This window comes from Vulpes lagopus, chromosome 6 (assembly GCF_018345385.1).
Source record: "Vulpes lagopus strain Blue_001 chromosome 6, ASM1834538v1, whole genome shotgun sequence".
Lineage (NCBI taxonomy): Eukaryota > Metazoa > Chordata > Mammalia > Carnivora > Canidae > Vulpes > Vulpes lagopus.
In genome coordinates this window covers 92,292,703-92,311,938 of record NC_054829.1, presented here as the reverse complement: position 1 = coordinate 92,311,938, position 19,236 = coordinate 92,292,703, and the positions used below count along the sequence as shown (strand labels likewise).

The 19,236-nt window shown below is 32.3% G+C and overlaps 1 protein-coding gene across 2 annotated transcripts in view; it reads right to left on the bottom strand.

Annotated features, from left to right (window-relative positions):
- The window catches only part of GRID2 (glutamate ionotropic receptor delta type subunit 2), a 1,439,737-nt gene that overhangs the window by 229,813 nt on the left and 1,190,688 nt on the right, over positions 1 to 19,236 (bottom strand). For both annotated transcript variants that reach the window (XM_041760141.1, XM_041760142.1), the window contains one exon: positions 3,197 to 3,335. In XM_041760141.1, coding sequence (XP_041616075.1) covers positions 3,197 to 3,335 — 139 coding nt within the window. The remainder of the gene's footprint in view (positions 1 to 3,196; positions 3,336 to 19,236) is intronic.

Below are 19,236 nucleotides of genomic sequence, written 5' to 3'. Positions count from 1 at the left end.
ATAAAATTAAACTTGGGAATTATCTTTTTCAAGGAAAATTTACCTTCAAAATTTTAATTAATGGCAAGTGACACCTGGAAGGTTAGATGTCAATAAATATCTAATTTTGTAAAAGAGGTAAATTTTGTAAAACAAATTCAGTTTCTCAAGAACAAATGTATTGGATTTCTCTTACCAAACTGTAAGAGTTTCCATCAACCATCTATTTAGAAGTAGTAGCTCTTTCTCTCTCTCTCACTGACTTCCCTCTAACTACCTCTGTCCTTCCAGGTCTGGAGAGGCAACTTTGAATTTTGGGAATGAACATGTGACTGGGATATGTGTGCTAATGGCACAGCAAAAATGAGCTGAAAAGGTGTTTTGACAAGCATTGCTTCATTTGATGATGAACAAATCTTATGAATATAAATGATTAAGGAGCATGACATTGGATGGTAATGTGTTTTTTGTCTTTTCTAAGAAAAAATAAACTTAGAATCTTCCAAGAAAGTTTGACATTAGTTGCAAATGGAATTTTAAATGCTTCCAAGAAACACTGCAGGCAATTATGTTTACCAATGCAGCTGAGGCATGAAATTAGAAGATATCTTTAAGTTTGGGAAGAGAATCAGGCTTCTTTTAATTCCTTTGGCTCTGATTTTTTCCCCCTTTCAAAATTAGACTAGTGATCAGATTAGAAGGAAGAGAGATTTATTATACCCACTGTTGACTTTTAATAATGTGAGCTGGCATTAGAAAGAAATAATTTTTTAAGAAATGAAGGCTCAGTTATTGTGGACTGTGGAAGTATACTTGAGGGAAACATCATGTGAAATTATGATCTTTTTTCCATTAGATTTTACCTTTAGAGAAACCTTATGGGTGTAAAAATTTGACAGAGGCTTCTGCTCCCACTGCTATTGCATAAAAGTCAAGATACAAACTAATGCTGGCAAAGTTGGTAATGACTAGCTCAGATGAACACATACCATGAGGTCTGCAACCCCAGGAAAGCAGATTTGGCAAACAATCTGTAAAAACCATCACTAGATAAGGAAAAAATTTGGTGGGTAAGACCATGGATGGGTGTTGGATTGACACTGGCTAGACTTTTAGCTCTGATACTGTTGGTTATGTGATCTCAAGAATTTAACTTGCAAACTTCTGTTTCTTCATTTACATATGAGAATAATAGTAATACCTGTGTTATCAGGGTGTTTTTGAGGAATAAATGAGGCAATATATGTAACATACTTAATAAAGTCATAATATATTCTCAGTGATTATTAGTCATAATTTTTATTACTGTTATTGTCATTTATTGCATAAAATTAATTATTTTATTTACAAATTTTTCTTCATGTATTTCTTTAAAATGTTTCAATCAGTTATGAACTACATCAGTTTTTACTTTAAGTGCACCCAAAATGTGGCAAGTAAAACGTAATTGATAATAAGTATATTAGTGAGATATAATACTCCACCTTAATTTTTCAAACTATTTTCCCTAATGTGCTTTCTTGAAAAAAAAGCAAAAAAGATTTATTTATTTTAGAGAGAAAGAAAGAGCAAAAGCATGAAGGGCAGAGGGAGAAGGAGAGATAATCTCAGGCAGATGCTGTGCTCAGTGCTAAGCCAACCTCGGGGCTTGATAACACAACCCTGAGATCAGGACCTGAACCAAAACCAAGAGTCAGATGCTTAACTAACTGTGACCCTAGGTGCCCCTTCTTTATATGAGGTCTATTGATTGGATCTGCCAAGTGGTCTTATCCTGAATGGCAGGTACCAATTATAGATGTAATTAGCTCATGTTGGGATATATGCCTACAAAATTTGTCCCATTTAAAATTACCTAACTTTTGATATTTTATTTCCTCAGGCCAAATAAAGATTTGAAAAATGTCATCCTTCAGATCCTCACACTTACCAATGAATAGGACAATGACACATCCTTTATAATGTTCTCTAAAAACAATTGGCCATACAAAAGTATAAGGAATGGGAACTAGAGTGGTAAAGTTAGAACACAGGTTCAATAATCAGACAGATTTAAAGTATGGCCCTTAATCAATAGGTTATTAGCTGCATGATTTGGGGAAGTTACTTACCAACTTCAGTTATAAAAAGGGTTCTTAATAGTATGTATTTCAGAAGATGATTTCAAGTATTAAATGAGCAAATGCATATTTTTAGCATTGTGTTATAATAGTTTTGTGTCATTAATGGACTTCATTTACAAATTTTTCAAAAGGCAAGAAGAACTCATGTTTTCCTTTAAGGATGAATTAAATCCCTAATGAATTGCTTAACAAATCTAATTATTCATAATTTTGAATTATCAGTTTTGTTGAGAATGAATTTTTTCAACTGTAAGAAAATTCAAACTATCTCATTTTGGGATGAATAAAACATTTTCAGGAAAATATTTCTTAAAACAACATACAGAACATCATGTTCTAAGAAATCAGAAGGTGCACCATGGGACTGATTGTATGCATGAAACCACAAAAGGAGAATTGGCTGTGCTAGAACATAGGCTCTTGGGGCTCGTGGGAGTAGCATTTATGAACTGAGACATTGACTTAGGTAACTTTTAGGAGTAACATAAGTGCACCACAGTTAGTGACAACTTATCACCATTGCAGCTGAAAAAGCAGCTGTAATAATGACCACATTAGCTATGGCATTAGCTACAATGTAATGAAGAGACAAATGAATGTGGTAGTCTCTCTTTACTGTTCCGTCACTCTCTATGCCCCCTGCCCTTGTCTCTCTCTTTCTCTTTCTCTCTCTTTCCCTACCTCTCATCTGTCAGTCATCTAATATCTACCAACTATTTAATCAGTGCATAATGGGGCAGACTCAAGACAAAAACTGATATTGTCAAACTTGAAATATATATGTTTTAGTATGACTCCCTTTCCTTCCTTTTTACAATGCTGCCCAAACACCGTCATACTTCTTGGAAACTAAAATACTGAATATGTGTTATTCTTCCAGGAAAATGTGGGAAGCAACATTAAAATTATACCCAGAATTATATTTTATAAAAAATGTTCTACCAATACAGTGATATTTGCATATCACAAAATTAAGCCTTTATTCAAAAGGAAAGCATAAATTTATTATCAGATACCCTATACCTATTCAAATAGTGTTAGCTACTCTTGTCATTCCTCATACTTTGTAGCTACTGGAATCTTTGTCTACTTACTGGATGGAGCTTTCGATGCGGGTAATAGTGAGGAAAGCCGCAAGATTTGCTGTGTAAGAGGAGATGACAATCAATGCAAATAGCCACCAAGCCCCCATCATCATTCGAGTAGCCAGAGTTGTGTATGGGACCTCTCCTCCTATGGAAAGAGAAAATAGAATAAAAGAACATCAACAAGTATTTACTGAGACTCTGAAGTCATACACAATTAATACCAAATTAACTTTCAAGTACTGAAAAATCTTTTGACATAACATCAGCATAAATTTCTGTATTTTGTTTACGTTTATTACTTCATATTTAATTTTATGATACTATGTAAGACCTAGCCAAAAAGAAGCATGATAAATATTTAGTATAATTTCTTTCAATGATCTTCTTCTACTTTCTTATTCAACCCTGGAATTAATTACCTTCTTATTATTACCACAGATAGCTACTTTATTTCCAAATGCCTGATTATTCCATAGTTCAGTGATATTAATACTAGTATGCCTACATTTAATATAACTTTTTGAATTTATACATCAATAAATAATATTGAAAATCATTTTTACTTGATTTCCCTGGAATCATAAGTTACATATATATGTACATACATTTATATAATATACAACATAATATATATTCTTTATATATTAATATAATATATAACATAATTTATATATTCTTTTTCATCTGTTCATCTATTGATGGACACTTGGGTTGCTCCTATATCTTGGCTTTTGTAAATAATGCTGCAATGAACATGTAGGTACATATGCCTTTTTTAAATTAATTTTTTAAAAATTTCAACATAGTAAACATACAGTTCTATATATTTTAACTTCAGGTGTATTTATATATTTATATATTTTAACTTCAGGTGTATGATACAGTGTTTCAACAATTCTATACATTACTCAGTGCTCATCATGATAAGTGTACTGTTGATCCCCTTACATACCCCCCATTCACCCACATACCTCCCCTCTGGTAACCATCAGTTTGTTCTATATAGTTAAGAGTTTGTTTCTTGGTTTGTCTCTCTCTCTCTCTCCCTTTTTTTTTTCCTTCTTATTTGTTTTGTTTCTTGAATTCTACATATGAGTGAAACCATATGGTATCTGTCTTTTTCTGACTGACTTATTTCACTTAGCATTATACTTTCTAGCTCCATCCATGTTGTTGCAAATGGCAAGACTTTATTCTTTTTATGGCTGGATAATATGCCATTGTGTATGTTTGTATGCCAATCTTCTTTATCTATTCATCATCATAATGGACACTTGGGGTACTTCTAACATTTGGCTATTTTAAATACTACAATATAGCTTCAATAAACATTATGATGCCTGTATTCCTTTGAATTAGTGTTTTGGTATTTTGAGGGTAAATCCTCAGTAGTGTGGTTACTGGGTCTGAATTAGTGTTTTCATTTTCTTTGGGTAAGTAGCCAGTAGTGGAATTATTGGATAATATGATATTTCTGTTTTTAATTTTTTGAGGAAACTCTATACTATTTTTCAGAGTAGCTATACCAATTTACATTTCCACTAACAGTGCACAAAAGATCTCTTTCTCCACATTCTTACCAACATATCAATTCATTTCTTTTTGATACTAGCCATCTGACTGGTATGAGATGATATTTAAGTGTGGTTTTGATTTCAATTTCCCTGATGATCAGTGCCGTTGAGCACATTTTTGTGTCTTTGGCAATCCATATGTCTTTGGGAAAATGTCTAATCAGGTCCTTTGCCCATTTTTTAATTATCTTGTTTGGTTTTTAGGTGTTGAGTTGTATAAAGTTATAGAAAATCTTTTTTTTTTAAAGATTTTATTTATCTGTTTGAGGGACCGCGAGGGAGAGAGAGAGAAAGAGCATGAGAGTGAGGGAAGGGACAAAGGGAGAAGAAGGCTCCCCACTGAGCAGGGCTCTATCTCAGGACCCCAAGATCATGACCTGAGCTGAAGGCAGATACTTAACTACCAGAGCCATCCAGGAGCTCCAAGTTACATAAAGACTTTAAACTTGATTAGAGTTGTTATCACCCACATGAAAGAATATTTGTTGAATTTTATTTACCATGATAAAATCTGCAACTTGGATAATTTAAATATTCTTGTTGAATCCTACCCCCTCCCCAAGTTATTTGATATCTGCACTTAGGAATCTAATGTTAAAAGTAATGGGGCTGTTGACTTCCAATTCTGGTAAATGAAAAACATCTTCCCATTGACAGCAACTAGACAAATTAAATGTATAATTCATTTAAGAACTACAGAAGAAATAAAAAATGAGAAGATCAAGGTTCTGGAGAAGAAGATAATCCAGGAATATGCCCTGGTATCTAGAACTGCTCTTCCCTGAGGCATAAATTCCAATCTAACAAGAAGAAGCTAAGAGACTGAGAAGCTGTACAACACTTTTGAAAGCCTTCAAAGCTGTAACAATTGGAGGGAGGTGGGACTGAGAAAACCAGATAATCCTCATTTGCTTGGAAACCAATAATTACAATTTTATTAAGCCATAGGTCAAAGAAAAATCACAGGAAAAAGAAATATTTTAAAGTTTGATAATAAACATATTCCATACCAAAACTCCTTAAGTTTTAATAGCTAGTAGGATGCAGGTAAATTTGTGTTTTAGGAGAAATGAGATGACATGTTCAAAATATTGAAAGAAAGTAACTGCCAATCAAAAATTCTATATACATTGAAGCTGTCCTTCAGAAACAGAGGAATAAAGATTTTTCCAGAAACAGAAGCAAAAGGAGTTTATTACCAACAGACCTGGTTTACAAGAAATGCTAAAGGGAATTTTTCTAGTGGAAGTGAAAGAACACAAATGTGCAATATAAAAGCTTAAAAGTGTATTATAACTCTCACCTGCAATGGCAAATGTACAGTCATAGTTAGATTTCACAATAACAGTGGTATGTAATTCAACTACAACTCTAATTTAAGAGGTAAAAAAATCTAACATAGTGAAAGTAATCTACAATAACCCATAATCATAGCGCAAAAAAACTACAGAAATCTGTCATTATTGATACAGTATTAAAATATGTAGCTGTAATAGAAATAACCAAAGTGTGAGGGAGAGGGGAAGTAAAAGTGCAAAATTTACAAATTCTATTGAAGTTGTTATCAGTTTAAAATAGTGTTATAAGCCTAAGAGGACTCCTGTAAAAAAAAAAAAAAAAAAGAGGACTCCTGTAACCACAAAGAAAAATCCTGTAATAATTACACAAAAGAACGTAATAAAGACATGAAAGCATAGTGATACCAAAAGCCATCATAACACACAAAAAGACAACAGAATAAGAAATAAAGAAAAACAAATCTAGAAAACATTCAGAAAATAGTGAGCAAAAAATGGCAATAGTATGTTCTTACCTAGCAATAGTTTCTTTAAATGTAAATAGATTAAATTCTCCAATTAAAAGACAGAATAGATGAATGGATAAAACATCAAGATTCAACAATATGCTGTCTACAAAAGATTTACCTTAGCATTAAAGACACACATAAAGTGAAGGGAAAAAGAACACTTCAAGCAACACTAGTAACAACAACAATAAAAAAGCAAGGGTGGCTATACTTAGACAAAATAGACTTTAAAAATGATAAAAAGAGACAAAGAAGGTCATTATATAATGGTAAAGGGATCAACACATCAAGAAAATATAACAATTTCAAATTTGTGTGTCCAGCACTGGAACATTTGAATATATCAAGCAGAAACTAACAGAATTAAAGAGAAATAAATAGTTATACACTAATAGTTGGGAACTTCAATATTTCACTCTCAACAATGGCTAGATCATTCAGAAAGAGAGTCAATAAGGAAACAGTGGGCTTGAAAAACACTATATATTAAATGGACCTAACAGAGATAAACTAAACATTTTATTCAAAATAGCAGCTACACATTCTTCTCAAGTGCGAGTGCACATAGAACATTTTCTACAATCAAGTATATATTAGACCACAAAACCAGTCCTAGAAAATTTAGGAAGATTGAAATTATATCAAGTATCTTCTATGACCACAATGGCATGAAACTAGAAATCAATAACAAGAGGAAACCTAGGAAATCATGAACACATGGAAGTTAAAGAATACTCTCCTGAACAACCAATGAATTAAAGAAGATATTAAGGGGAAATAAAAAAGAAGATATTAAGGGGAAATAAAAAAGGTTTCTTGACACAAATAAAAGTGGAAATACAATATGCCAGACTTGTGGAATACAGCAAAAGCAGTTCATAACCATAAACACCTGCATTAAGAAGCAAGAGGGAGGGATCCCTGGGTGGCGTAGGGGTTTGGCGCCTGCCTTTGGCCCAGGGCGCGATCCTGGAGACCCAGGATCGAATCCCACGTCAGGCTTCCGGTGCATGGAGCCTGTGCTTCTCCCTCTGCCTATGTCTCTGCCTCTCTCTCTCTCTCTCTCTGTGACTATCATAAATAATAAATAAAAAAAAAAATTAAAAAAAAAAAAAGAAGCAAGAGGGATCCCAAATAAACAACCTAACTCTATGCCGTAAGAAACTAGTAAAAGAAGAAGAAACTGAGCTCAAACTTAGTGGAAGAAAGAAAATAATAAAAATTAGAGCATAAATAAATGAAATATAGACAGAAAAACAATTGAAAAGATTAACCAAACTAAAAGCTGATTCTTTGAAAAGATAAACTGAATTGACAAACCCTTGATTAGATTAAGCAAGAAAAAATTGAAAGAACCCAAATCAATAAAATTATAAATAAAAAGGAGACATTACAACTGATACCAGAGAAATTCTCAGGATCATAAAAGGTTACTATGAATAACTATTCACCAAAAAACTAGACAGCCTAGAAGAAATGGAAAGATTCTTAGAAATGTATATAATTTTCCAAGACTGAATCAGGAAGAAATAGAAAATCTGAATACACCATTTATGAATAAGGAGATTGAATCAATAATAAAATATCTCCCAACAAAAAAAATCCCAGGACCATATTGCTTCACAGGTGAATTTTACCAAACATTTAAAGAATTAATACCAATCTTCAAACTCTTCCAAAAAACAAAATAGGAGAGAAACCTCTGAAACTCATTTTAGGAGGCCAGCTTTATCTTGTACCAGAACCAAGAAACAACACTACTGGAAAGGAAACAACACATGCCAATGTCCCTCAAGAATACAGATGCAAAAATTCTCAATGAAATAGTAGCAAAACAAATACAGCAGCACATTAAAAAGAATCATTCACCCAGAAAAAGTGGAATTTTTCCCTAGAATGAAAGGATAGTTCAACATATGCAAATTGATAAATGTGATATAAGACATTAATGGAATGAAAATAAATAATCATATGATTATCTTGATAGATGCAGAAAATGCATTTGATAAAATTCAAAATCTCATGATAAAAACTCTTAACACATTAGGTACAGAAGGAACATATCTCAACATAATAAATACCACATGTGACAAGCCTACAGCTAACATTGTACTAAATGGTGAAAGGTTGAAGGCTTTTCCTCTGAAATTTGGAACAAGACAAAGGTGCCTACTCTCAACTCACCTAGTCAATATAATACTAGAAGTCCTAGCTAGAGCACTCAGGCAAGAAAAAGAAATAAAAGGTATCAAAATCAGAAAAGAAGAAGTAAAACTGTCTCTATTTGCAGATGACATGATTTTATCTAGAGAAAATCCTAAAGATTTGACCAAAAACTATTAGAGCTAATAAATGACTCCAGTAAAGTTGCAGGATACAAAATTAAATATGAAGTAGCAAAAACAACCACCACCACCACCAACAACAACAACCCAATTAATAACTGGGTGAAAAACCTGAATAGACATTTCTCCAAAGATGTATGGAAGGCCATTAGATACATGAAAAGATGCTCAACATCACTAGTCATTAGGGAAATGCAAATGAAAACCACAATGAAATAATTATCTCATGCCTGTTAGATGCCCATCATCAAAAAAATAAGAGATAAGAAATGCTGGTGAGGATGTGGGGTAAAAGGAACCCTCTTGCACTTTTGGGGGAATTGCAAAGTAGTATAGTCACTATGGAAAACAATATAGAGGTTCCTCAAAGAGTTACAAATAAAATTACCATATGATCCAGCAATACTCTTTCAGGGAATTTATCCAAAGGAAATGAAAACTACTAACTTGAAAAGATATCTGCACCCTTATGTTCACAGCATACATAACAGCATAACAGCAGTGTTGTAATAGCCACAACATGGAAACAACCTAAGTGTCTATTAATAGATGGATGGATAAAGAAGTTGTGAGATATATATCAAATACCTACAATGAAATATTATTTATCCATAAAAAATGAGGATATCCTACCATTTGTGACAACATGGATGGAATTTGAAGGCCTTATACTAAATGAAATAAGTGAGATAGAGAAAGATAAATACTATGTCATCTCACTTATAGGTGAAATGTAAAGAAAAAAAAAACCCTCATGTAAAAATACATCAGACTTGTGATGATTAGAGGCATGGAGTAGTGGGGAGGGGGAATTGGAGGAAGTTGGTCAAATATACAAACTTCCAGTTATAAGATAAATAAGTGCTAGGAGTATAGTATACAATATAATAACTATAGCAAACATTAATGTATGATACAAAAAAAACATTGAAAGTTTATCTTAAAATATCTCAACACAAAAACTTTCCTTTTATTCTATTTTATTTTATTTTCCTTATACCTATGAGAAGATGGATGTTAGCTAAACATATTGTGATAATCATTTCACAATATGTGGGAATCAATCCATCATGCTATATGCTTTAAACTTATACACTGATGTGTGTCAATTGTTTTTCAATAAAACTTAAAAAATGATCATTGTATTTCACTATATCAACACTATAAAGGAGAGAAGTCCTATGATCATGTTGGTAGATACAGAAAAGATATACATAAAATTCAACATCAGTCTTTAAAAAAAAAAACCCGAAAAGCAACAAAACAACCCAGAAATAATCCAGCACACTAGAAATAAAAGAATTGTGCTTAGTTTCACAAAGAGAATTTTCAGGAAACCTGTAGCAAAAATCACACTTAAGACACTAAAATAAGTATTTTTAGAAACTAAAGGCTACAAGTTGGTACCACTTCTGTTCAATTAAAGGTACACAGCATAGTGCAACAGCCAAACAACAACAATAAATAACTTAAGAATTGGGGAAAAAATGAAATAGAAGTTACGGTTGGATCTGGTATTAATATGTATGTAGAAAAACCAAGGTAGTATAGGGTAAATTATTAAAATTCATCAGTTATCAGTTTACTATGATAACGACTCAATATTCAAAAATCAAACATATATATATATATATATATATATATATATATATATATATGCCAGCAACAAAACCTTAAAATATGGAATCAAAAATATATCCCACTTACTATAGCATTGAAAACATCAAGTAACCTAGGAACAATAATGTAAAAGACCTCTACATGAAAATCTATAAACTTTTTTGACTGAAATAATACTAAATAAATGAATGGATATATCATGTTTATTGATCCAAAGACTCAATATTATGAAGACATAAAGTCTTTTCAAAGTAATCTATAGATTCAGTGAATTGTTAGGCAAAATCCCAGGTTCTTTTTGTGAGAGAGACAGAGAGAGAATGAAATGCTGAATGTAAAATTTATATGGAATTGCAGAAGGATAAAAATAGCCAAGACAATGTTCAAGAAGAAGAAAAAGCTGGCTGTAGTCAGCTGCATTCAGCTGGTCTGGCTGACTATAGCTGTATACAGTAATTAAGACAGCATGGTATTTATACAAGGATAGACCATATCAATGAAAATTACCCATGTATGCATAGACACTTGATTTATGCCCAGCTGGCACTGCAATATATAGAGAAAGGGAGGTTTTTTTCAATAAGCGCTACTAGGTATATTTGGATATACATGTGAAAAATAGTGAAGCTTGTCTCCTAATTTACAACATACAGAGAAATCAATACAAATGGCTTATATATAAATATATAAAAAATAAACAGTAAAACTTCCAGAAAATAATGTAAGGGAATGTATCTAATAAATCCACAAGATCAGATTGCAAAAGATTTCTTTTTTTTTTTTAAAGTAGATTTTTTTTTTTTAATTTTTATTTCTTTATGATAGTCACAGAGAGATAGAGAGAGGCAGAGACACAGGCAGAGGGAGAAGCAGGCTCCATGCACTGGGAGCCCGACGTGGGATTCGATCCCGGGTCTCCAGGATCGCGCCCTGGGCCAAAGGCAGGCGCCAAACCGCTGCGCCACCCAGGGATCCCGCAAAAGATTTCTTGAATAGAGTACAAACGATTGATAAATTTGACTACGGTAATACTCTGTAGTTCAAAATAGACCACTAAGAGAGTAAACATAAGTTATAGTAGAAGATATTTGCCATAAACATATCTAACAAAAATAATTTCTATAAATCAGTAAGAATAAAACAGACAGTAATTAGAAAAATGGGCAAGAGTCTTCACAAAAGAAGATAAATGGCAATAAAGGTGAAAACGTGGCAATTTCCTTAGTTATTAGAGATATACAAATTATAAGGAAAATGGAATACTACTACAGAGCCACCAGAATGATTAAAGAAATAGACAATATCAATTGTTGGCAAGGATGTGGAGTTACCAGAGTACTGTTGGGATTGTAAATTGATTCAATCATTTTGATAAACAATTTGGCAGCATCCCTGAAAACTAATATATGCTTTTCTTAAGACTCAGCAATTCTACTCCTTAGGTATTTACTCCAAAGAGGAATATGTGTACCAAGAGAGAAGCACAGAAAAGGTTCATAGCAACATTATTCATAATAGCCTAAACTGGAAACAAACTAACACTCTTTGAGAGTAGACAGCATAGTTATATTCATGCAATGAAATATTGTACAGAAATGAAAACAAATAGATTTAATTTGAATATAACACCATGAATGGATTTCACGAACTAAATGTTGAGTAAAAAAACAAACAAAAAGAACTGCACACTGTATGATAACTGTTCGAAAACAGCGTGAATGGGAATGCTGGGAATCCTGTAAGTAGTTACCTTTGGGGATAAACAATAATGGTTGAGACAGGGGCAATGGGGGCTGTGTCACTGGTAATGTTCTATCTTTTTTTAGGTAGTAATTACACAGGTGTTCCATTGTTAGTCATAATAGATTGAGTTGCACACTTAAATTTTGTGCACTTCTATGTATGTAAATTATATTTCACAATTAAAACTAAATAAAAGAAGGAAGTAACAAGAGAGAAACAAAGACCACTCCCCTCCCCCCTTTTTTTGTTTTGTCTCAACAATTTGAAAAAAAAAATTCCTAGATTCAGGATACTAGAAGAGACAATCAGATGGAAGACAAACAATTATCTACTAAATTAAAAACACAATCCCACATGGTTAAGGGATGGCAAAAATTAGAACGGCAATTCCTGAGACTAGGATGTGCAAAAGTATGACTCTAGGATTGGGTATTTTGATTTGTATAACTTCTGGTGAGTTTGAAATCTCCCACTATCACTCTGTATAAGCATGTGGAATTTGCATTTTCTGGAGTGACCTCTCTGCTATAGGGGAAGATCTTAATACAGATTTGCATGTTGATATGACTGGTTTGCCATATCAAAAAATATATCAACTTTGCTACTGTATATATTATCTTGCTATAAAAGTTGTTAAAGAGATAAAACAATGTTTTTCCCTCAGGCAAGTTTGTAAAACTTGGTAATTTCACCTGAGTCAGGCAAAATTCTGTTGTTCCAAGTCTTATTCTGTGTGAGTATATGTATTCTACTTTGTGTGTGCCTGAAAATATGGAAGAGTTATCATTTAAGACTCTCCAATTCAGTTGTATGGTATCATCTTCTCATAGGTTTGAAAACTCACAGAGCGTTTATTACATAATCTTGGACTGTGGAACTCTTTTATGAAATATGATTTAAAAAATAAAATTATTACTTCTCCTTATAAACATTGTTTTTTCAAGAATTGGAATTCTTATTGGAACCAGGATCCTAGCAGAATGGCTAAAACTTACTGCAAGGAGGAAATTTCCAAAAACTAAATGGCTAAAAACTTACTGCAGAAGGAATTTCCATAGGTGACTGAATATGTTCAAGTAAGCTGGTTAATATGTTTAAGCAGACTGGTTGATTGGAGTGTCAATAAATTTTAAAATGTTTCACACTTACAAAATCACTGTTTAAAAAATATAAGGAGGATATTGTTGGCAATTAGCCATTTCCAGGGCAATCCCTTTTAAGGATGGGAGAGAATGTATAAATCTTCTAAATGCTTAAGGTATGTAAATCATATTTATATATTAATCTATTCTTTGGAGTTCATTTATAAATAGTCAAATTGACAGACTGACTGTGACTAGATCTGAAAGTGTTTTAATATTTTTTCCCCCTTTGGTAGAGGGTACAGGAGTAATAAGAAGGGGCATGTGAGATACAGGTAAGATTTGCTGTTGGCCACAGCATAGTAGGTCCACTGTTTGAATTCATTTGCAAGGTAGAGCAGTTTCTACAATGTGGCATGTCGATTATTGGTACAACAGTTAGCCTTAGGTAGAAAATAGGTATAATGTAAAATCATATTGTGTTATGGTGTGAAAGTTGTGCCATTGAAAATTATCTTTTAATATTTTCTTATCATGGCAAGAACAAAGCCTTAGCCTGGGGATACACGTCTTTTAAATTTTGTATCCATTTTTATAAAGGTAAGGCAAATCTTAAACTCCCTTTGACAGACAACATAAACTAATTAGAATTTAATAATGTTTCAGTTGCATTATACTTATATTTTGTATTTAATTCAAATGGCACTGCTTTTATATTTATATCAGCAAACATAACCTTTATTAACAACAACTATGACCCCTCTAAAATCTCAGTTTCAAATACTCCAGTCTCCTATGTGATAATTTTTTTTTAGTTTTTATTTTAATCACATAGTGTTCATTATCATCTATTTTATGAGCTTCCTTCTTCCATCAAGTCTACAGTCCAACCAAACAAATGCTACAGTGAGCATAGGGGTGCATGCATCTTTTTGAATTAGAGTTTTAATTTTCTTCAAGCAGATACCCACTGATGAAATTGGTGGATTATATGGCAGGTCTATTTTTTAAGTTTCTGAGAAACCTCCAGATTGTTTCCTGGAGCGGCGGTACAGTTTGCATTTGTAACAACAATGCATGAGGATTCCCTTTTCTCCACATACATGCCAGCATTTGTTATTTCTTTCTTTTTGGTAATAGCCATACTGACTTGTGGTTTTGATTTCTATTGAACATCTCATTTGCCTGTTGACTATCTGTATGTCTTCTTTCAAAAAATGTCTCTTCAGAACTTCTATCCATTTTTTAACCAGATTGTTGTTACTGAATTGTATGGTTCTTTATGTAGTTTGGATATTAACCTCTAATTGTATATATGATTTGCAAGTATCTTCTTCAATTAAGTAGCTTATCCTTTTACTTTGATGTAGTCTCATTTGTTTATTTTTACTTTCATTTCCCTGACTTTTGAAGTCAGAACTAAACCAAACCAAACCAAAATCACAAAACATTTTTAAGACTGATGTTAAGGAACTTACTGCCTATTTTCTTCTAGTAGTTTTATACTTTTAGACCTTATATTCAAGTCTTAATTCATTTTGAGTTAATTTTTGTATATGATGTAACATAGTGGTCCAATTTTATTCTTTTGCATGTAGCTGTTAAGTTTTCCCAACACCACTTATGGAAGAGACTGTCCTTTTCCTATTGTATATTCTTGCCAGCTTTGTTGTAAATTAATTGGCCAAATTTCTAAGTTAAAAACTGTGGTTCTAGCTAACTGCTCTCAAGCCTTCAAATAATACAAAGAGTGATGGAGAAATGGAAGGCAATGAATACTCAATTTAGAAATAAGGTAAAATTTGAAAGTCTTTGATGGAGTCTCTTAAATTATAGTTCCAGGGCAGATAGGACTGAAGACAAGACTAAAGCTTGACTGTAAGGACAGCACAATTCAATCTCCAATTAAATCTTCTGCCTTATAAGGTCTCTCATTGTAAGTGAAGGGCATTGATGGGAACTCAGAGTTTCAAAACCCCTCTGAACCTCTTTGGTATTAGAAGCAATTTCTCACCCCTTCTGAGAGAATCAGCCTTCCTCTGCATAAATAATCCCAATGCCTGGATCTGGGGAATCACAGCTCTCTCTTGGACTCACCTACTTTACCCCTCATTGCCTCCAGATACAAGTTAAGTCCCAAATAACTGTCAGAGAAGTATAATACCCACTTATAAAAGTTTTATACCATACAGGATGGAGTGTAAATATCAATTTGGGAAAACACGTTATCACGGATGGTAATGATTTGGAATTTGATAATTAAGATATTGATACTTGTGGGTGGTGGTAGTAGGTTGTTAGATTGGCTAATTGAAGGATGGACCAGTAATGAATGGATTTTTAAGATAACCTATACACAACTTCTCTGGTATTCTATAGATATTTAGGGAGGTAGTAATGTTGAAATAGATTTGTTCTGAACAAACTGTTCTTCTCCCTGACTATCTGGAAAAGGGACAACTCCTTCACAAAACATTAAGAAATGCATGGCATGAGGTGGTGGTGGTTGTAGTGCAAGTATCTCACAAGAGTTCTGTATGCTGGTATGTATAGGCAATGTATAGCAATGTAATGGTAGCATAAAACCTTTGTATAACAATGTAATATATAATATTTTAAACCTCTAAATTTCCAAAAATAGAATGCTTAAGTTAGTGATAGCATATCTGACTAGGAAAGTATTATTTAGCTAGAGAAAATGTAATAAATATGATACAAAATTATAAATGTGGCATGACTATAGTATAAAAAGTTTTTTTTTTTTTTTATCAAGTTGCATATAGTATCCCAGTTGGCAGAGGCTAAGTGGAAATGTCTAACTATCAGAGACAAGGTAAAATTGCTAAACATGGCTGTTTATGAATGGTAATTGGAGTATACTATCCTTCAGCAATAGCTTATCACAGGGTTCCTAAATGTGAAATAGATAGGTAGTGTACCAAGGCATTTCTTGATGTGTGTAGGAAAAAAAATCTAGATCTGAGGGCAGAAATGTAGCCTCAATTGCTAAGTAGGAATTTGGAGCCTCTTTAGTTCAGTCCCCAGAACTCATCCAGTATATGATTCAGAAACTCAATATCAAGGAAGAGGGCAGGTTAGCTTTCATTGATATGTTCTTTTTGATATTTTTCTTAAGTAATTTTTAATACCAATAGTCACAGCACATTTATAGCATTGTATTCTATTTTTTCATATTAATAAACATTTAAATTGTATTTTACTTTTTTAAATAAAATTTTAGTTCCAGTGAGTTAACATAGATACAGTCTTCTATTAGTTTCAGGTATATAATACAGTGATTCAACAATTACATACATTACTTGGTGCTCATCATAAGTACACTCCTTAATCCCTTATAATTTGTATTCTATTACATTTTTACTGGCTGAACAATATTTTCCCAATCAGATATATTACAGCTTACTTCAATATCATGTTTTTGGAAATTTAGAGGTTTTATGCTTCCACATATTACATTACTATAAACATTTTTTGATAGAATCTATGAAGAGAAGTTATTTGATGAAAGAAATGAGATTTTTTATGTCATATAAGTGTTAAGCATTTTCAAATACATTTTATAATATTATTATTGAATAAATAGAGACAGGTAATGTTACTCCTCTTTTGTATGTCTTTCTGAAATGTTGACATTTCAGTTGAATGACAATATATTGTTCTGGACTGATAAGTCTATTCGCAGATAAGCAAAATTAGGCTAGGAAGCATTAGACAATAAAATCAAAATGGCAATTTCCTATACATAAGAAGACTTCTCTAGTGTAATACTTACATTTTCCTAGTAATTATAATACATGTAAAGCTACCTATAAATAGTAGTTCCTTCTTTCCAACTTCTGTTTTGAGGAGTTCTAGATCAGTTGAGTAATAAATTTTTGCATATTTCACTTTTTCTTAATTAATAACATTCTTTTACAAATACAAATGCCATCTATACATAATGTCCTGAAATAAGAATGTTATTCTGATCAAATAAATACAAGATTGTTATCACTACAATGTGGATACAGGATATCACCATTACATAGAATGTTCCTTTGTGCTTCCTCCTGGTCAATCTCTATCCCCCATGCTTGCACCAGGCAACTGTAAATCTGTTTTCTGTCACTGTGAAATATTTTTCTTTTTCTAAATTAGGTTCTTTTTAATTTCATATAAATGGAATGTAGTCTTCGGGGCCTTGCTTCGTTTACTTAGCACAAAGGTTTGAGATTCATTCAAGTTGCATGTGTTAGTGGCTTATCCTTTGTTAGTGCTGAAAAGCATTCCATTGCATATATCATGATTTTCTTATTCATTCACCAGTAACTAGACATTTGTGTTGTTTCCAGTTTTTGGCTATTATAAATACATTTTCTATGAACTTTTGCTAAAATAAAATGTTATTTCAACATTAGAACTTTCGACAGAAGAAGATAATCTTTATAATTCTTGAATCTTCAGGTTGAAGAGAAGTAGTAAAGTTTTAACAAATTCAGTAACATGGATTTCTAATGAATAAATTTGAAAAATAATAAACTAAAAATAATAGTAATCCAACTAAATAACTGATAGTTATACCACATAACACATATATACTGATTTTAACTTGCGTTCCGTGTACTCACTGTTATAACTCGTAGTAGGACTAAACTGAATTATATGACACACAAGTAACACTAGGCAGCTTCTTTTACAATGTTTTCATTATTCCAGCACATATAAAATTCCTCATTCTAATGAGCTAAAGAATTAAAAATAGTCAGTTGAAAGTCAACTTTCCTATCTGATCTTACAAAGCTAAAACATTTGAGATTTTAGTAATTTAATTGAAAAAGGGATTTCAGTTTCCCAGGTTGTAAGGTGGACCATGAAACAGTTTTACACAAGTTGTAGCCTAAGCAATATTCAAGAATCTTGAGGTTAAGTGCTACAGTGAAATGTAAGCTCCCCTAAGTGCAACATTAAGAACAAATGAATGAACAATACATATTGTGTTTACCACTATTCCTCACCACAAACTCGTTTACTTTCATACCCACAAAGATTGTGGTGGTGATGGTATTTAGAAACCATTATTTTAAATCCTTTTTCTAGATTTCATTTAATCAAGGCTTTCCCCCCTTTCCTATATTAATTGTTTTTATTCAGTTCTACTGGAAACATGATCATAGGATGAGTGAGTTGAACTAAATGTACTGAAAATAAATTGTTATATATGAACTTCATTGGGCCAGACAATCTTTTAGAATACTAATTAGCAAAATCCTTTTTTATGGAACTAGCTAACCCATCCAGAATTAAGAAATGTATCCTTTCAGAGATTTTGAAATTACACTGAAATTTGAAGTTCTTTTCTACTATAAGGTTTTTGTTTTGTTTTGTTTGTTTGTCTGTTTTTTTAATAAAGCAGCTTCAGTATGTTTGAAATCAACTTGATAGTTGGAAGGCTTTATAGTGTATATGGCTATTTGCTGAGATTTCCATTAATCCATACATCTGAATTTTATGGTATTAATGGTTACTTTGCAGCTTTAGCATAAAGCAAAATGGGTCAGAATGCCACATATCTTCCTTGAATTTCCTGTCATTTTTATTTGCAACAAAAAATTCATTTGTTTACTTCTGTTTCCTTTCCCAGTATCTATTAAAAGGACCCTTGTAAAATTTAATGATAAAAATTAGATTTTGCATCTAAAGAACACTGATATCATGGCTAAATTTCAAAACTATGGTGGAATGTATCTCAAACCCAGAACATTTTCCAACAATTGTATGGTTTCTACAGTTATGATTTTGCTAAAACCACACACATTTAAGAAGTGCCCCTAGAAATTTCTTCAGCCTCTGTATTCATGCTCTAATTGTACCTATT